Below are 21,003 nucleotides of genomic sequence, written 5' to 3' on the forward strand. Positions count from 1 at the left end.
GGTTTTTTTTTTTGTTGATCCTGTTTGAAACAGAATAATATAAAATTATATTTTCAGCAAGGAGGGAATAATTATGTGTTGAGCTCAATAGTCCTAAGTATAAGTTGAAACATTCATGATGTTTAGCAAAGTTTAATACAGTGAATCTCTAACTCTTCATTCTTTCCGTTTTAAGTCTATGATTATGTAAATAACCTTCTTTATTTAAAAAAAAAATACCATTTTATACCCAGATACTTTTTTCAATGTCTTGTCCAGTGAAGAACCTGAGAATTTTCCACAATTCAATATTATTTGCTTGTTCTTGGTAATTTCTGCAATCATGTTTCATACATAGATTATTTTATGATCTCTGCTAATTTAGTGTTCTTTGAAAAACACATATCTATTCATACGAGTACTTTTGATTTGTGCATTGAAAGTCATAAAGGATTAAGGTTATATTTTAGTGGTTTGTAATAGATGTATTGCAAGCATCTGTTTGATTAACATATACTGTAGCTTTACATTCTTCAGTTTTTCATAGGTATGATGAATATTGATTTGCTTACCAAATCCATTTTGCATCTATTTTCACAGAATATAGAGCTGTCCATGTTTTGTATTTCTGATTCAGTTGCCTTTGGTGATACTTTGGGGCTGTATTGCAGGAATAAAATTATTGCTTCTTCACTATTCATTGAAACCACAACAGTGTAATTCCTCCTATTACCCCCTCAAAAAAGTAGCCCAAATCTTGTGAAATTGGCAATTTCCATGTTAATTGATGCTCTAAATCTTTAAGCTCCTATGTGGACAGGTTGAGATTTGAAAGACAATTCATGTGAGAATGACAAGATCTAATACATTTTCAATTTTTTGTCTAGGTACTAAGTAAGCTTCAATTTCACAAATTTTTTTTCCTGATTTTTCACTAAATGCAGGGTCTTTTGACTATGAGTTATATAGTGTGTGACTATTGTAAATAAATAAATATATGAATATGAATATATGAATAATTTTAGAAATTCTTACTGGATAATCCAGGATGATGCAATCTACCATGTTGATATTCTGGAGAATTTATTTTCTATAAATCAAGAAACGTCATTGTAAGTTTGGAAACCACCAACTTAAACACGTTTGATACAAAACATTCATGTAGATGTGAGGATTACTGTTCATGTGTGATTATGGTTTAACATTATTGCTATCAGGATTAATCCAGACTGTTTGAATTTGAAAGCTAGCAGGCAAAGGTATGTTCTTAGATAAGCTATCTTTTAAGAACTATTAGACAAGTCATAACTAAAACACACAAAAAAGCATTTTCATATACTATCTCTTAATCCAGGCATGTTTGCAGGGTATAGTTAAAAAAAGTCAAGGCAGGGTCACACATCAACAATGGATGCAGCTTTCATTACATTAACAGGCCTCCTCTTCCTCCTCCTCCTCCAAATGTATCTTAATTTTTTTAGCATATCCATATACTCCACTATCTCAAATACTATATTTAATAGTTCATATGTTACATCTTTTTTCTTTCCTAGTTATTCTAATGGACTAAGACTGGTCATTTTCTAGTGGGAGGAATCGCTGATATCTGTGCACTCTTTTTATAATTGCATTTTATCATATTTCTTCTACACTACATTTTGAGTATTCATTTAATTTGAACGATGTTATAGAATAATGGCAAAACATTTATGGTGCTCTGTATTCTCTTTGCTATACAGAGTTATGCATGTGAGTAAAATGTCTACATTTCAAAAGGATTTGTTTTTGAACAGAATTAGAAAAAAATCATCTTATTATGTTGGTCAGATCTGTACCTTTGAATAATGTATGGTTCTCTCTTAGCTTAGGGGGGTGCTCCTGTATCCTAAATGAAGAATGATTGTGTTGGTCTTAGTTTTCTCAGTCAGTAGTCTGGCTTTGCTGAGTGTGTGCAGCTACAAATTTTAAATTTATGATGCCATCTGTCTTTCTTTTAATAACACTCATCTGTTCAAAAGAAGTTAATACATGATTCTTCCTGGCAATCTTTTGTACTTTATAGCTAGTGTTTATGACATCCTCAACAGCATCAAAACTTCACAATCTTTTAAAGAGGTGTGAGATTTCAGCTTTCTCACATGAGAATTTCTGACATTTTGAGACTCTTAAACTAATTCCCATGAGATTTTAGTGATATTTGAAGAGTGAGGCATCTCATCAGGCACCTGCAGATGAGGCACTGCCAAACCCTGCTTAGCATTTAATGTGTGATTGTGGATTGGTGCCAGAATTCCTGGTGTGAAAACCTTACATAAAGGTGTATTATATATGCATGATAGTATTTTCAATTGTTTAATTAATAGATTAATAGACTTTCTTCAACTTTTCCTGTTTTTTTTTTTATAGATAATGCTCTTAAGTGATCCTGAGATTGAAAGTAGCATACTCATCAGTAATGATGAAGGAGCCTCCTATCAAAAATATAGACTCAGTTTCTACATCCAGAGTCTGCTCTTCCATCCTAAGCAAGAAGACTGGATTCTAGCATACAGCATTGACCAAAAGGTACGTGCCCTTCTCCTTTCTCCTTTCTCCTTGGACACATATCCAAACTCCATTTCAAATGCAAAACCAAACAGCAGTTTAACATTACACATACTGCTAGGAACAACTGTTATGTTATTCCTATATATCCCTCCTCAGGGCTTGGACTTTCAGACTTTTTCACTAGGTATTGTTATTCAGGCATGATAAATCAACATACCTGACTTATTTTTCTTTCCTGTGGACAAGTAGCCTGCTGATGCTGCAAGGCCCATTTACTCTTGCTTCATTTCTCTCTCCCTTTGCACAAAAGAAATACAGCTAACTGGACTACAGCTGTTTGTTTTGATGACAAAATCCAGGATGCTAGTTTGTGGCACCCAACCAAGTCAGGTTTCATAAGACAATAACAAATTCCCTTGGGTATATTTTCAATACAACTTCAAACAGAAAGAGAAAAAAAATATGCTCATAGTTTCACATGGAACAACTGTAGCAGCGACTGTTTAGCTTATGGTAACATGAAAAAATGCTTTTAATGCAAGGGGCAAGGCACACACAGCCTTTTATATTATCATTTTTGCAACCCAGTAGAGTTTGTTTTAAAAGGCTGGACAGTTATGATGTCAGTTTTAAATATTCCCAGGAAGGCAACCAGGTCATTTACTGCAATCGCAACAGGTAATTTCTTCCTTTGAACTATGCAGATCCCACCTCTATGTAATTGCCCAATTTGGATTTATGCTATTAGAATGTATACTACTCTTAAACATTGCAGTTTGGAGAAGAAAAAACCTACAGCCTTGTTGGTTGCTCTGCTTTTGGAAATCACTTGCTTTGATGAGAATTAGGTTGCCCCAAAAGTATTGACACTATAATATAGTTTACAATGTATCCCTCTCCTACTCTCTGACACAAAGACATTAATGATTTTATTGGAGAAAGCAGTATACTTACATACTCAGGATGTGCCTAAGATAGTCCATTCTGAGAAATAGTCATAAAAGATTGTTAGAATTAAAAAGTATAATGCCATTTATCGGATAATTTTCCATAAGGTGATCTATCTAATGTATTCTATAGTCTTTTTAATCTATTAACAATATAGTTAAGCAGTAAAGATTCATATTGGATGACTGAGCTAATAGAAGCCATTAAGATTATGAAGCACATTATGGGCAATTTTCCCCTCAAGCATCTAGCAGGGAAATAAATAGAAATATTAATTTTCCAAAGTCCCACATTTTATGGGTCTGTGCATCTATATAGTCCTAAAACTTGTGATATTATAACTGGATGAATGGTGCATCAGAGGACAACAATTTTTGAACCAAGATATTTCATATGAGCTAACTAACATAATATGTCCAGAAACCACGACCCATAACTTCCAAGGGAATTGGGAAATTTGTGGCTGTTTCAGTGATAGTGGCTGCTGCTGTGGTCATGTAATCTTCATTTTAAATCTTCATGTTCTATGACGCTTTTCCAGCCAGTCCTACAATTCTTCACTCCCTCCCTCACCCAGCAGCAGCCATTTACATGCCTGCTGTAAATGGAAAGAAAAGGAGGAAAAAGAGAGAAAGAAATAGAAAGGGAAAAAAAAAACTCCCATTCATTCTTCTTGACTTATGCCACCCCCCCTGCATATCCTACCCAACCTATATAGCACCTCGGCAACTTCCCTGAACTATGATGTCCATCTACATGCCCTCACTGACATGTGTGGTAATCTCTGGTCCAAACACTCTTCCTAACCTATACAACAACTTTTGTGTACCCCCACATACCATTCCTGACCCACATCTTACACATTCTTTTGTTCCTCCCCCAATTAGCATCAGCCACTGACTTGCCTGCTGACCTTGGACTTGCAATTTCCTGTTAACTTGTCCATTGACTTTTTCCCTGCAAGCTTCCCACAAAGTAAATGGGGAAGTTGTCAAATAGTAATGAGAGGTAGGGAAGAGTCTAAGTAAGGGAAGAAGGAAGGAAGAAGGAAGGAAGGAAGGAAGGAAGGAAGGAAGGAAGGAAGAAAGGAAGGAAGGAAAACAGTGAAGAAAGGAGGGAGAGAGAGAAGACAAGAAAGGAGGATAGGAGAGAGGGAGGGAGAGAAGGAAGGAAGGATTGATTTCTGATACTCACTACTAGCTTCCTACAAGGAAACGCAGTGAGAAAGTTCGCAAGACATTGGAGGTCATTCCCACTCCCACTGCTTTTTTGCCCACCCATCATTATTCTGTGTTTCTCTGTTTAGGTAAGGAAATACGTCTGAAACTAGTAACTCATAGAACTACAAGATGGAGCACAAAGAGGACAGAAAATCAATTATTTTCTTATATGTTATTTATGAATGTTTGATTCCTGTGACAGGATTGGACTGTGAACCATTTAAACTCTTGATACTAATGGTCTATAGATTTACAAGAAACAAGATTAAAAATGTTTTCACATGAATATTTTTATTTCTAGACATGTTCATTTGAAATAACAAGGCATCTTAATAATTTCATAGTCTTCTTTCATCTTTATTCTGTCTGGAGAGCAGATATAAGAAAATTGTGAGCAGGGATCAGGAAATAGACATATAAATGATAGAGTCTAAAGTTATTTTTTAAGTGTCTCTATGTCTGCAAAATTTATGTTGAATTTTGTCCAGAAATTATTTTCCCTAGCTCTTGGTGAATAAACCCCATTAATACCTATTTAGCAAAAGATACTGATTTTTCTGCTGCCCTGTACCACAACCACACAAATGTTTCTTATATTACCTACATGATTGAATTAATTTGTAAACATTCTATTATATAACACGTAGGTAAATCAGAATACATTGCTAATTATCTAATCATGTAATGATGATATTTTCAGATATATAACCATGTTAAATATCCTGCTAGGGCAAATGTCAAAACTTTACTGCAGTACAGCTTTAAAGATCTAGTGTACCATTTGATGTTGCTGAATGGCTTGATGCTGTTTTTAAGATAGAAAGCAAAAAGAAAAAAAAATCAATTGTGGTTATGCTTATAAAAAACATCTATAAGAATTGGATTTGATATGTGATGCACCTGTCAAGGTGTTCCCTTTGGAATATGTTGACTCTGGGTTGAAATGCCTTGATAAAACTCTTTTATATGGTTCAAATACTTCACTCAAAATTCTGCTGAAGAAGCAAAATATTAAGAGATAGGGGTTCCCCTCCACTTCACTTGATGATGATAGATGAAGAAACTCAAGAGGTTTCACATGTGGTCTTATTGATTTAAGCTGACATGGCCCCAACTTAATGAATAACATAGAATCCAAAACTCCTTGCTTTTTGCTTGCTTGTGTTATTTTTTAAATTTTGAAAATTTTCCAAAACAGCTCTAGATGACTTTCAATATTTAACCTTTGAAGGTCAAAGGAACAATAGTAGTAGCATTTAGTACTAGGCATTGCCAAGACAAGAGTATATAATCCCAGCAGATTGGAAGAGGTTAATCTGGATATGCTACCTTGCAAGATAGTCCAAATAGGAAGTGTATCCATTCATATTTTATTGTAGAGTAACACTGATGAATTTCACGAAAGTACATTTCTCATCCTTAACATTTACACCTTTCGAAATTAGGAAGCATTCCTCTTAGATGTTTGTCATAAGCACATTCCTTTTGCAGGCTATGCTTCCCTTTACTTATCTTGTCAGTTTCCCCAACTTGTTTCTTTTGGTAAGGGGCAAGGGAGGGAGAGAGAGACTCTGTCAAGTTTTCCTGATTGTATTATTATACCCCTTAAAAATTCCAATAGTTCCTGTGGCGTCTGTTTCCTAACCTAGCCTGTCAAGGTCTGACATCAGAACTTCTGCACTTGCTTCTCTTTATGTCTCAGATTAAAGGAAGAGTTACCATTACCAAAGGCTGTATACAAAAATGCCATAGATATACACAGGCAAGACAGGGCCAAAATTGGAGATTGCTATAGCTTTCCATTAAGGTTTTCTTCCACCTGTCCACTGAAAAACATTATATTAATTACTTGACATATTAACCCATTGGCCTTTTGTTTGCAGTTTTCTATTATGAAGGATTGTTGAATATCCCATCATTCATTGCTTATGCATGAAGAGGCTCCTTGATTCTAAAGCTTTTCCTCCCCCACTCCTTTTCTAGTAGATAGGAAACCATAGGGCAGAATCTATTTCGCATGATAGATCCAGGAGGGGGCATTTTGGATATCTATTTCCTTAGAAGGGCTATGCTGAGTTTGAAAGACTTCAACAGATGTCTGTGACCCACACGTTGTACACAGGATTCATCCTACATATCCCCTATCCCCCTATCACTATAACTAGATAGTACATCCAGGATGAAGATGATTCTAGGTTTTTTGCTGCAATAGACATTCTACTACAGGTCAAGAGAGAGTGGACTCTCCAGCTTTATCTGATTCTGTCTAGCAACCATGGGGGAATTGCCAAGTTAGGGTGGGGGGAGAGGGAATTTGTAATTTATTCCCATGGCACCTTGTCCAGTGTTTTCTTTGTGCCTAGGACAGGAGACTTAGTCTGATGGGGGAAATATATAAAGGAATATGGACACGATCTTGAAGAAGAAATTCAATAGTTGTTAAGTAAATATAGCTTAGCCCTGGAAGGGTGGATGAGTGACAAAGAAATTCAATTGCCTCCCATTGATTTTCTTTAACACATGTGTTATGTGTGTCTCTGTGCATGTGTCTGCCTGTAAATGGACAAAATATCTATCAGGCTTTTAAGATTATATTTTATATCTTTTAACAATAAAGTAAAATTCCTGTAGTTTTTGTCTGCTTCGTGACATGGACTACCATGAAGGGCTGTATTATATGAAGATCTACTTTCCTCTTCTCTTTTCTTCTTCTGTAAAGTATAAAAAAATTGAAAGAAAGGTAAAAGAGGATGGCTAACAATACGATTTGGGGACACTTTTGGATTACTTAAAGGGTCAGGTTAGAAAAATTATAGATCTATACATGTGGTCACTAGGAGTTAATTTCCACTGGATTACACATAATCCAGTGGACTACACGTCTGAAGAAGTGGGAGGAAATACAACTGCATTTTGGCAAACCTCTTTCCTTGTATAATATTTAAGGATAGTACCTTGTCTATTGGATTTCTTTTTTTAATATAAAAAGATAAACCTTTCAGACATTTTAACTGTTAGTAAACATAATATCTACATTATCTATATTGACAGTTTTGAGTATTATAGTAATATCCAAAGAGACTGTAATAACAAGAGATACATCTGCAAAGATACAATGACTCTATTTCTCTATATAGCATTTCCCAACTCCCAGGTTGTTTTTAATGTATTGGACTTACCTCGCATAAGGATAAGCCCATTTGGAAGGTACTAGGTTGCGAAAAATTTCCTTAACCCATTGCGATTGCAAAAAAACAGTAGATAATGATGTCCTGGTGAAAATAACATTAATACTATAATTCAAATATGTCTGAATAAAACAACAGGGAAAAAAATGAAATCATGTACCTTTTTCTTGAACATGAATCAAGAACAAAACAATTAAATTACCACAATTTTTAAAAAACACATAATTGACCTGAGCATTCCCATGCTAATCATAGTGGTGAGATCAAACAACAATTAAATCCATTTTAAAAACCTGTGTTGCCATGGGTATCACTCACAGGCAAAAGATGACCTTAGACCATTGGTTGTCCTTGGTGAAAAGATCAGATGAAGATTGATATGTTCTTTCAACTCTTCTTTGAAGTTTCTTCCACTTTCCAGAAGGAACAAGAATACATTTGGTCTTATTTGTTATAGTAAAAGAGAATCAATATGCTGATTTACCTGTTTTAAGTGTCAGTCAACTTGAATAATTGGAGAATGCACCATCTTATATAAGACAGAGAGGACAGTATGCAGCCTGTTGCTAAAGCAAATCAATTTGCTGTTTGTTGAAGATGCATTGCTTTCTCATAGATATAATCTGCTTTAAATCTCAATTCCCACTGTGCACAATTCATCTACTTCTTAAAGGGAACTGTTGAATGATCAGCTGGGTCCATGCATACCAATATGTTTAGTAATATTCTTTTTTTTTTAAAAGTCTCTATTTTTGAAGAAATGTTCTGTTTTATCCTAGTGGCTATCCAAATCCATGATGTGAATGTATATTTGTATTCTGCTCTATGTCCAGAATGGTAACATAGGAAACCCACATATGAGGTTAGCTCAAATTTATCTATCTATGGAGATTCATAACACAGTCTCGGTCATTATAGCCTTTAAATATACTTTCAAATAGGCATTTAGCAGAAGCTCAATTTCCTTAAAAAGATTTACCATAAACGTAGATATTTTTTCATTTCTAATCAAAGAGGTTAATTCTCTGCAAGTTCAATTATCTTCAGCAACCATTCCTCTGTTGTAGGCAGTGTGAAACCTTTCCACTTTTGTATATATAATAGTCTCACTGCAGTTGTCATACATAAAAAACAAAGTTCAATGACTTTTTGTCTAGTTGCATGTCTGTTAGTCTCAAAAGAAAAATCTCTGATTTCAGTTGTACTTTAACCTTTAAAATCTTCAGAATTATTGCATATATTTGTATCCAAAATGTTTTGGCTGTTTTACATGTCCACCAAATGACAGGGTACAACTACTGAAAAACATCTTTGATGACCAAAGCCTCTTGTTAAAGAGCATAACAATTTTACTTGGCTGACTGGAGCTGTTGGGAAAAAATGCAAAGGAAAACAATTTGTTATCAAACTCTGGAGCAGATTTTAAAAGTACATCAGTTAAGACAAAATGAAACATACCAGCCTCAACTAAAAAGGGGCATTTAGATCAGTGGTGGGTTGCTTCCAGTTTGGTCCAGTTCTATAAAACCGGTAGTAAAACCGGTGGGAGGCTCTGCCCACCCACCACAACATCATCATGGATGATCTTTGCTCATATCGCTCCCATGTGCGTGACGGAAATGAGCATGTGTGCACACTCCCAATGCGAACCGGTAGTAAAGGTAAGTAGAACCTATCCCTGATTTAGGTATAGAAACTGACAGAGATGACATTGGAGAAACAGTTGGCAGTTACAAAAACATGTTTCAGGCCTGGGAAATGAGGAAAAAGACTACCTTGAATGTCTCACCATTATGTCTTGTTTGATTATTAGAAAGGATTTGGGGACCTTGGAATCCTAGCTAAAGGAAGCAGCTTTCTGGATAAAATAAATCAGCAGATGATTAGCAGTGAAAATAGCAACAAATGTAAGATAAAAATTGGCAAAACCCAAAATATGATATGTATTCTTAACAATGCAGATTCCACATAAAATAGTTTCAGCTTTTCTGGATCCATCTGAAGTTGCTTTGAAGAAATATGATAGCTGAAATAATCCATGCCATGCAGTTAAAAGATGCATTTTTTCCAGTTTAATATAGACCTTATAAGAGAGTAAGAACTATTCATTCCTTGTGTAAAATGTGGGATCTGTAGAGTAAATAAGAAAATCATCGAAATAGAAATGTGCCCAGTAGGTCCTGAAAAGCACAAATCCTTCAAAGATTTATATAAAGCTAAACAGCATTACAGTACATTCAAACTTTCCATAATGGATATTAAAGCAGTTAAATATTCATGTCTCTCTTCTGTGCAAATCAGGTTATAGGCTCCTCTGAGATCTCATTTGCAGCCACTTCAAGAGTTCAGAAATGAAGGGATAAGAATATTGATCCCAAATGATTGCGAAGTTCAGAAGTTAGTCATTGTGGACTACACCAAGGGAACCATCCTTCTTAACAAAGAAGTTAAGCACACTTGTAGATGAAGAACAGACTTATAAAGCTTTTGATAGACAAAGCTTTTATACCTCAATAAAGTCCTTTAGGCAGGCCAGCTTATCTTTGATATTGGCTAGTGGCAGTGTGGAAATCTAAGTTTCAGGAATAAAACTGATGGCAGGAGCAAGGTATATGCTTTCTCCTTTCCCACAAATATCAACACAGTTCACATATTTGTTAGGTAAGCCATAAGGAAGATATTCTGTGGGATTCATTGAGGAATTTGAGACAATATAGAAGTCACAATCTCTGACTAATTTAAGGGTTAAATCATGCTGGCCTTACTGAATTGTGAACAAGAAATCAGACCATTCCTATTACTATTGGGAAAAAAAAGACTAAATAAAGATATAGGGACTTCTGAAGATTGTTGTTATCAAGAGATGTATACTGTATTTAAGAGATAGGTATGACTATAATAATATTTTAACAGTAGTAAAATCAGTAGTTTTGAATGGTTGATAAACACACTAGATGGGAATAATATGCTAAACTGCATTGGAAGATTTGTTGAAATTGCGGTGGCATCAGAGACTATTGTTGCTTGCTATTGTATTTATGAATCTGTCTGGGTCTGTAGCATTACAGGAATGAGACTTTGAGGACTAGATACTAGAAGGAACCAGAAACTAAAGGAGAACAATTGAACTTGACATCCTAATACAAAATAAACGGCATTTTTGAATAATGGGCTCAGAAATTAATTTTTAAGACTGTCTCTATAAATAGACTATATCAAAGATATGATAAAAGAGGAACAAGTTTTCGTTAACAAGATTGAGACTGATCTGAAGACAACACCTTCTAGAGGTTAGAAAAGGCTAGAAAAATCAGATGGAAAAAGTTGCCACCCTGGATATACAAAAGAAACTGGTTGCTGATGTCTTAATAATTAAAAGGAGTAGAACAGGGGTCCCCAGCCTCTAAGCCATGGTCCACTAGTGACCATGAGCTGTTTGCAATCAGACCACAGAAAGAGTGAATGAGTATGCGCATATGCATCCCCACTTGCATGAGCAGCGGGCGAGTACGTGTACACATGCTCCATTTGCATGAGCAGTGGATGCATGTACATGCTGCTTGCATAAATGGAGCTGCAGACACACACACACACCTGCTTGGAGGTGTGGAGACCTATTGTCTCATGCAGTACATCCCATCTCCAACCCCCACCGGTTCATAAAGCTGAAAATTTTGGGACTCTCAATTATTTGAAGGGACTAAAGTTCAAGATTGTGAAAAGTAAAAGGAAGGAATGTAATATTGGTTTATTTGATCAAGTTTAAACTAGATATGTTGTTATGTCTGGTAACCCTTTTGCTGATTTCATCATTCAAATAATAAGGTTTTCTGTATTTGTTTATAGATAAGATATGTGACAGGGTAGCATACAAATTTAATAAATAAATACATAGATAACGTTTATGTGTTACATTTGAACAGTGGTTGATAAATTATAAGAATAACTTGTGATAAAAAGTGAAGCCATATATTTATAAATTTTTCTTTACTATATTCTTATTTTTTTCATTCTGTTTTATTTTTCTTTCAATTTTTTATTTTCTGATCTATTTTTTACTTTGTTTTAGTTTTTATTTGCTTTTATTTTTTTTATTGTGATCTTTAATAAAATTACTATAAAATATAATAACAAACCATGTAAAGAAAAGGTTATTTGTCCTGAGATCCTATATTTTTATGTAAGTTTGGGCTTACATTCTAGATCAGTTGCAATATAGCTAATCATTTCAACTATATTGAAACTTCACCCTTGAAGTTTCTGCCAATTGTCTTTTGTTTACAAACACATGTACGCACACACAGACACACCCAACCCAACCCCCCAATTAGAGATGTCATCAATATCAACCTTTGTACTATGCGATCTTAAAAATTGAGGATGTTGCTATTTTATTATTCATTTATTTATTTATGTTTGACATTGCTATGGATTTTTCATAAATGAAGTGGGGAAAAGAAATCTGGTTTCAGGCATGAAATGGTCATGGAAATGTGCCATAAACACAATAAAGTTGAATTTCACAGAATTATATATGAGAAAATATAAATCTAAATATAAAGAGGACTATTTTGTGAAAAAAATATTTCCTCAAATAATATTTGCATTGGTATAATTAAAAATAGAATTAAAATGAAACAGTAGCCTATTAAGGTAGAGCAAACTCTGTGATTGGAGAAAAGATGTGGCTGTAGGCTTCCAAGAATCATTGACTATTTGATCTTGATTTCATTTTCTACTATGAAGATATTATTATTGTTAATATTGGTATGAATGATAATAGTGATCATACCACCAGATCTGCAATCTGATAGGGATTATCACAGAGTATATAATAACAGAGAAGATGGAAAGAATGGATGTTACCAAAAGAACTAACTCCCAAGTTCAAGAATATTTAACAGTAACTGAGGAATCAAGTTTTTGAATATGGTAATCATGCAGGGAATCAGAATCACTTAGCTTCATTTACAAATTATGAATATGTAAAAGCACCTTTAAATGAAAGGATGGCTCAAACAGAAATAGTGTTTGCTCAATTCATTAAAGGAAGACAATTTATCATCACCGTTTCCCCGCCCTTCCTTAAAGAGAAGCGTTATGCAAAATACCATAAAATCAAGACCAAATGTTCATTCTTCAGTGTGATGAATATTTTTATAATTCTAATTAGCTCTAGTCATTTAGTCTTGCAATTTTCTCCAATCTAGCCAATTTGAAATGAAAATAGATGCCTTGATTACCAAACTCATTAGCAAAGGATACCCTTCTCCCCAACTGCTTTGCTGCTGGAGCAAACATGAACTGAATCAGGTAACAGGGACTTCAGCTATGAGCTGCTAAGAGTGGAATAACTCTTAAATGTTCACTCCATAAAATGTTTGTGTTGCTGCACATTCTGTTGCAATGCAATATATCAGTCATTAAATTTAACAAAAACATCTTTTAAAATGTTTTAATTAAGTGGAGTTGCTATAGCAGGTACTATTTAGAAAGTCAGAAGTCACAATTGTTTATGTTTGAAGCAGAGAAAATATTAAAGTTGGCAGGAAGAAATATGATTCTGCATTTATCATGGTGACTTTATTAATGCTGGTAGTTTTTATGGAAGATATAAAATTTAATTATGCAGCAGCTACCCACTTATTTTGAGAATAGATTGTGTATTCTGCACAAACTGAATTCCGAATGCATGTTGTCCCATTATGAACAAAAGAAACCAACTATGAAAGCTTACTACGATTAAAGCTTTCTTTGGCTTAGTAGAAAATCTTAACTATCTCCACTTCCCTATTGAAAGGGACAGTTGTCAAATCTACCCAGCATAGAATCCCCATTATGCAAAATAACATCTCTATTTCCATCAGAATAGTACTTATATTTATTACAGCATCTGATCATTTTGGAATCTTAGCAATCAATTTAGTTAAAAGACTCGATGTCTAGGGAATATTTAAACATCTTTTAATCTTCTATGAGGAAACAACACAATGAGAAATCTAATGGCAGCTCAGGAGAGAAATTTCAGTTCTCTAATAATTGATTATTATAAACATCTGCTATTCACTACAGCTTAAAGAATCAGAAGGAAAGTAACTTCTGGCTCATTTTAGGGCTATATTGTAGAAGAGCCTTGAAGGGGGTCAAACACATCTTCAGTCACGAGTCTCTTTGCATCTTCAAGAGATCTAACTCCAGTCCACCCTGAGTTTCTTCTACTCTTCTCTCATGCTAATTTCTTTTGGCCATTAGTAGTTCAGATTCTTGTAGAGAGCTTGAACTTGCAATAAATCTTTCTACCCATTTAAACTATCTGGATCTCCTGATTTTCTTGGCACATCATATATAAAGTATCCCTAATAACCATCTACTATGTTTTATTTTAAACATATTGAAACCTTTTCAGGCAGTTTGCTTAGTAATCAGGATACAAATTATAAATAAACATGGTTTCTGCAGTAAAATAATTTGGTTGTCAAGTTTCCCTGAGAAGGAACAAAAGCAGACAGATGATATGCAGTCTTAGCCTGTCCCTTCTTCAGTTTATAATGTTTGCAAACAAAATGTATAGCAGATTGAAGAAGCAAATGGTCATAAAATACTTTTTTCTCAGCAACATATATTTTAGTTATCTCAAAATGAGAAGTAGCAATCTTTCCCAGTACTGAAAAACCAACTGAATATTTAAATCAAAAAGATTCCATAACAAATGATTGTAAAAATGTATAAGATAAGTATCAACTTTTGTTTACTAATTTAAATTAAGCTTTTTAGCCTGATGTTCTTTTATAGCACTATGAAAATGTAGGAGAATAATAATGCTGTTTCTCTATTTTCTTGTAACCAGAAACCTGAGGTGAGACATTACTTTCTCCTATTTGAACAAAAAAGGAAAAGGAAAAGGAAGGAAGGAAGGAAGGAAGGAAGGAAGGAAGGAAGGAAGGAAGGAAGGAAGAAAGAAAGAAAGAAAGAAAGAAAGAAAGAAAGAAAGAAAGAAAGAAAGAAAGAAAGAAAGAAAGAAAGAAAAAGAAAATCTAGAATATTGTCTTGTAGAAAACAAGATTCACATACAGTATTTTACTGCTGAGATTGATAGGAGAAGAATTCTGAAATAAAAGCTAAGGCCCATTCAACATAACAAACAGCTTTTTCTCATAAGAGTTGAATTCATGAGCGTTGACTTAACATGTTTATGAATTAACCCATGCTCAGTACATCTATTACCCATTTCTATCCACTCTACCTTCTTCCCAGCCTCAGTAAAATATGAAATCTAAAGCCTAAAATAATAATAAAAAACATTATTGCTGCATATTTGGTGCTAAAAGAACTGATGAGATTTTTTTTTTCATGGGATAAGATTAGAGACTGATAACCATAGTGACAAAATCCAGTCTAATTCCAAACTTATTCTAAGGCAGAGAGCTAATTTAGAAGTAATTTATAAATTTGTCTAAGCCAAACTAGTCCAAAATCTAGTCACAGTTTATCTAGCGAGAAAGAGAAAAAAGTAGGATTTAGGAAGCAAAAGCTAACATATCAAGATGGCTTTTCAGGCAGTTCTTGTCAAAACACAAGGAAACTATGGTAGTTGTACGTGCTTGTAAAAAGTAAACACTACTTTCATGAATAAACTTAGAGTTTGTATTGGAGGTCATAATTACTCCATTTATATAAATTGGTGTTTTTGAAAATTGATCTGATTTCAAGACTATCTAGGGAGATTGAACTATTCTTACAATCTCTACCTAACTAATACTTGATTCAATACTGCCATGTTCTTATGGTCTTGAAGATTACCTTGAACCTAGATCAATCTTGAGAAGATGGTCTTAGGTTATGGAAGGTTATTTCTGGCTGTGTTCTGTACAAGGCTTTGCTCATCTGACAGAGAGAACCCGATAGAAGAGAATATTTGTTGAACTGGGGGGTCCTTGGCGCTTTCTGAGCTTGGTTGTTTTCTTGCAGATGTTTTATTACCAAACAAGGTTATTTACCTGGTTTGGTAATGAAATGGCTGCAAAGACAAGACAAGACTAAACAAAACAAAACAAAACATGGTTCATTATCAAGCTTGGCAATGAGACATCTGCAAGAAAACAACCAAGTTCAAAGAGCACTAAGGACTCCAGAAAGGACTTGGCAGAATAGTTGGTCTTGCTTTCCCCTCCCTCAAGCAAAACAAAAATTAAAACACAAAATTACTGAATTTTAAGTAAGGTAAAGGTTCCCCTCGCACATAGTGCTAGTTGTTCCCAACTCTAGTGGGCGGTGCTCATCTCTGTTTCAAAGCTGAAGAGTCTGAAGATGTCTCTGTGGTCATGTGGCCGGCATGACTAAATACCAAAGGCGCATGGAACCTTCGTTACCTTCCCACTAAAGGCGGTCCCTATTTTTTCTACTTGCATTTTTTACATGCTTTTGAACTGCTATGTTGGCAGAAACTAGGACAAGTAATGGGAGCTCACCCAGTTACATAGCACTAGGGATTCGAACCGCTGAGCTGACGATCTTTTGATCGACAAGTTCAGCGTTTTAGCCACTGAGCAACCACATCCCTAATTTTAGAATAACTTAAAAGTCTATATAGAAAGAGAGATTGATTTTGATTCTACTATTATGATTTTTTCAGATTCATAATCTCATATTCATGGCTGTGTCATAATCCAGTTCTCACTTTTTTGATAGCATCACAATCCATTTCTGAAATGTTTGTTTCTGTCATGTTCAACAGCTGTTCATTTTACAGGGCTTTGTCTTCACAGTTAGGTAAAGGTAAAGGTTCCCCTCGCACATATGTGCTAGCCCTTCCTGACTCTAGGGGGCGGTGCTCATCTCCGTTTCAAAGCCAAAGAGCCAGCGCTGTCCGAAGACGTCTCCGTGGTCATGTGGCTGGCATGACTCAACACCAAAGTTGCACGGAATGCTGTTACCTTCCCACCAAAGGTGGTCCCTATTTTTCTACTTGCATTTTTTATGTGCTTTCGAACTGCTAGATTGGCAGAAGCTGAGACAAGTAACGGGAGCTCAGTGTCTTATCCACTGAGCCACAGCATCCCTCCGTCTTCACAGTTAAGAGTGGTTAAATTGGTACATGTCTTTGCTCAAAGCAATAATCTGATTCATGAAAATATTTTGAAATTTGCTTTAACAAGGAAGAATAAATAAATCATAGAAGGAAACTGTGACTCAGAAACTTGCAAGGAAGAAATAGATAATAAGAAATTTTATGCAGATGAAAACTTTTTTCTAATATCATTGTTCAGAAATATATTTTGTTTAGCAATAGGATGATGTGGGCTGTTTCTATAAAACACTGAGATCCATTATTTGAATACCATGAAGATACATCTAGTTGGAATAAGTGATAGTCAATTTTCATATGATTTTAGAATGGGAATTTAAATTACAAATTCAATCTTTTGAAATGGACAAAAACCAAGGAAGGGGAAAATGTAAAACAAGAAAAAATCAGTTAGAAAAAGTATTTCTTTACCAGCTCTGTTTTAACAAGCAATTGAGCTTGTTAACACAGCACAAATTATGAACAAGTAATAAATGATGCTATAAAAAGCATTTAAATTTCCATTTCTAAGTAAAAGTACAAGTTATGCAAATGAAAAGTTTGCAATCAATTCATTCATTTCTGCAATTATTGCCTTTTGGAATTACTTTCTTCTCCAACCTGCACCCATAGCTCAACATTATTATATATACATATATTTTGTAGTGTTCAGTTTCCTTGATCATTTCTTCTATCCAACTTCAGATTATAATTCTTCAAAAATTGTCATTTCTGTATGCTTTTGTACTGGGCATAAAAAAGGAATGCATTATTATTTTTGTTTAAAAAAAAGCCTTCCCTTTCTTGAACATCAATTTCTGCAACATGTCTTCAATCACATAGCCATGCAGACAGATATTGGTGCATGGGTCCTCAGCAGACATGAAAAGAGAAGAAAATTGTCAAATCTTTAGAAGATTGCATACTATACTGGATAGTAGAAGGATTCTCTTAACATGGGTGAAGGTTAAACCAACATCTGTATTATTCATGCAAAACGTATTTACATAATTAAATATGAAAATAACTACCTTAACTATGGAGTAGGAACTTTTTGTTTATGGATTCAAGAGTAGCACCGTAGCAAAGGACGGTACAGATAAGGATTTTTAGTGTTCAAATAAAGATGTGAGTGCCAATAAAGAATAAAGGAGAATAAAGATGTGACAATATTTGGAGTTACATTTGCAAAAGGAAAAGTTTAATTTCCATTGGGAAAAGTTTATTAAATAGATTTAAATGTTTGGATTCAGTCTAATATTAAGAGGAATAGAAATAAATGTCAAATAGATATAAATATATTTCTTTGTTAAATTAAGTTTACTACACTAAACTAATTTACTACACTAAACTAATTAACAGAAGAAAATGAATAGATACATGTAAACATAATAATAATATATAACTTCAAATCAGTAACTATGATAATAAAGGGAAAAAAGGGGGAAAAAATCCTGAAAAAACAGGTTACAAACAAAAAAGTATTAAACTTGTCCTTATTGCTTAAAAGTCTTTCTTGCACTAGTTTGCACTAGATCAGGGGTCCCCAAACTAGGCAGCTTTAAGACTCGTGGACTTCAACTTCAACTCCCAGAAGCTCCCAACATAGCTAGCTGGAGAATTCTGGGAGTTGAGGTCCATGAGTCTTAAAGCTGCCTAGTTTGAAGACCTCTGCACGATATGGAAATCTTCTTACCACAAAACAAGTATGAACAAACGTACACAATCCCAATGATGATTTTAGCACAGTTGTGGGTAAAATAGTAGTTTCCAAAGGAATATACCATTCTAAGTGTCAGGTGTCTACTAGAGCTGTATGACTAGATTATTAACATGAGCAGGTACCATCCTGAATCAGAACTATTAAATTACATATTGCAAACTCATACTTTCAAAATTAAAGTTTCAGATTGGCTAGTTTGAGTCCCTCTTTCATCAGCTCCATTATAGTGATGACTAATTAATTGGAAGAGGTCTAATTTCCATTCTTGAATAAACAAAATAATTCACCCTCTGACACATATAGGCTATAGATTTTTAATGGCTACCTTTGTAATGTTCTGAATTATATCTTCTGAAACTCTTTCCTTCTCAGTATTTTGAATCTTTTCTTCATATACGTTCATGGCATACATTTATCATAGAACAAGGTGCCCAGTATGACATACAAAAATAATTTATGGGAACACTGAGTTCCAGAATAACCTCATATGGAATGGTATGATAAAATTTAAGCTTTTATTGTATATGAAATTTGTTTTTTATCTTGGGAATTTATCCAGTTAGATTACATAAGCATAAAAAGCATACATTTTGCATTTATAGTTTAATGCACAAAGCTTCTCTCTAATAGCTAATTCATATAGCTATTACAGAATGAAATTGTAATGTAAGAAATAGTGCAGTCAGCTAAATATCAGTATGGAAGGAAAGCAATTTCTCCATGTTGTCTGTTCCATCACTTGTATATAACACTTTAGAGTGATTTCCTTTGTAGGGTATCTTTCATTATACCCAGCAAATCAAATGTGGCTGCCTCAAATGTCCAACACTAGTTCTCCTTAGGTGGGATGGGGGGAATGGTATGTGTGTGTTTATGTTATTTTTTTTTACTGCCTGCTTTTAGGGTGGAGTTATGGAATGACCTGAGCCCCGAGCCAGATATTAGCACTGGATGAAGTTATGTGAATGTCCAGAAGATGGCAATCTTTGTCTACAAATGACTTTTAACCAGTAATGATCTTGTTACCTAATCTATCTACCTAATCTAGCCACAGGACTAGATTTTCTGTTGACTATTTATTCAAATTCTAATATATGGATACAAATCTATGCAGATTCTGTCTTTAACGCCACTAATTTCAATAACCTTGAGAATGGCTGTAATAGAAGAATATTGAAACCATGTCAATTTTTGAACAGATGCCAGTCTAAAGTCATAATTTCAATCTAAATTCATCCATACATCAGTATTTGTCCTAGACTACCGCAGTCAAATGGCTGCTCATTCTTCAATAATCTAAGCAGCAATTTAATTGAACAATTAGATTGTATCCATGGAGAAGAGAAAAACAAACAAAGCAATAAAGTTTGAGACATCCATATATTCAATGCAGATAATTATGATGCCGTACCTATAGCTTTTACAGATTCTTGAGATGAGAGCTTGAGAAAACATTACAATAAATTACATAAAATGTTGTTATTTTGGTATAAAGTTTTTATTGCATAGTAAACTTGCTGAAACTTATACAGTGTAGAATGCTGACTCTGCACCCATCACTTATGCAGAAGCAACAATTTCTCAAAATCTATTGAGTTTCCAACAATAAAGGTCACCTCTGCTGGAGTAAAAAAAAACTCATTCAGATTGTTAAGTTAAGTGTCAGTTTGACCTTTTGAGTCTGTCAGATGCATTGAGGTAGGAAGAATCTCCTGGGTCATGTTGTCATCTATCTTGCATTACAAGGATCCAGATATAAAAATTTGTCTCCATAAGGATGATGATTTAGTTTTCTAACGCTTACTTATTAAAGTGATTTCATAATGTCCCATGGCACATGGTTGCCTCACATGATTTTCCGTAATTTTTGTTTTGCCTGTTTTATTGAATTGCCAGTTTAGTCTGGATGTTTAGGAATTTCAGGGTTTTTTTAAAATCACCTTACATATGCATAGGAAAAAGGAATCTTCAAAATTCTGGTTTTACTCTCTAAACTCTTCTTAAATCCTCAGATACCAAAAAGCTTTTAAATAAAAATGAATATTTAATTAATTAATTATTCATTAAATTTATATGCCACCCACCTCCCTGATAAAGTGATTTTGGGCAGCTTACAGAACATTAAAAGATAAATAGAAAAGCAATTGAAGTTTTAAAATTATGTACGTTAAAACTTTAAAACTATGCAAACCCCCTCCCCCAGAAACAAAAACAAAACAGAACCAAGGAGACAGACAGCACATAAATAAGGTCTTCTTAGCCTGTCAATCATCTCCAGTGGCAGGCAAAACCTTCTTAAAGGCCAAAAGGGTGAGCAACACCATATAGAACTAA

General features: G+C 34.3%; 1 protein-coding gene across 1 annotated transcript in view; it reads left to right on the forward strand.

The window, feature by feature from the left end:
• The window catches only part of LOC139318620 (VPS10 domain-containing receptor SorCS3-like), a 478,807-nt gene that overhangs the window by 254,632 nt on the left and 203,172 nt on the right, over window positions 1-21,003 (forward strand). The window contains exon 4 of the mRNA XM_070946166.1: window positions 2,386-2,544. Within this exon, the coding sequence (XP_070802267.1) occupies window positions 2,386-2,544 (159 nt within the window). The remainder of the gene's footprint in view (window positions 1-2,385; window positions 2,545-21,003) is intronic.

This window comes from Pituophis catenifer, unplaced genomic scaffold (assembly GCF_029215685.1).
Source record: "Pituophis catenifer annectens isolate HBS135680 unplaced genomic scaffold, rPitCat1.0.hap2 SCAF_6, whole genome shotgun sequence".
Classification (NCBI taxonomy): Eukaryota; Metazoa; Chordata; class Lepidosauria; order Squamata; family Colubridae; genus Pituophis; species Pituophis catenifer.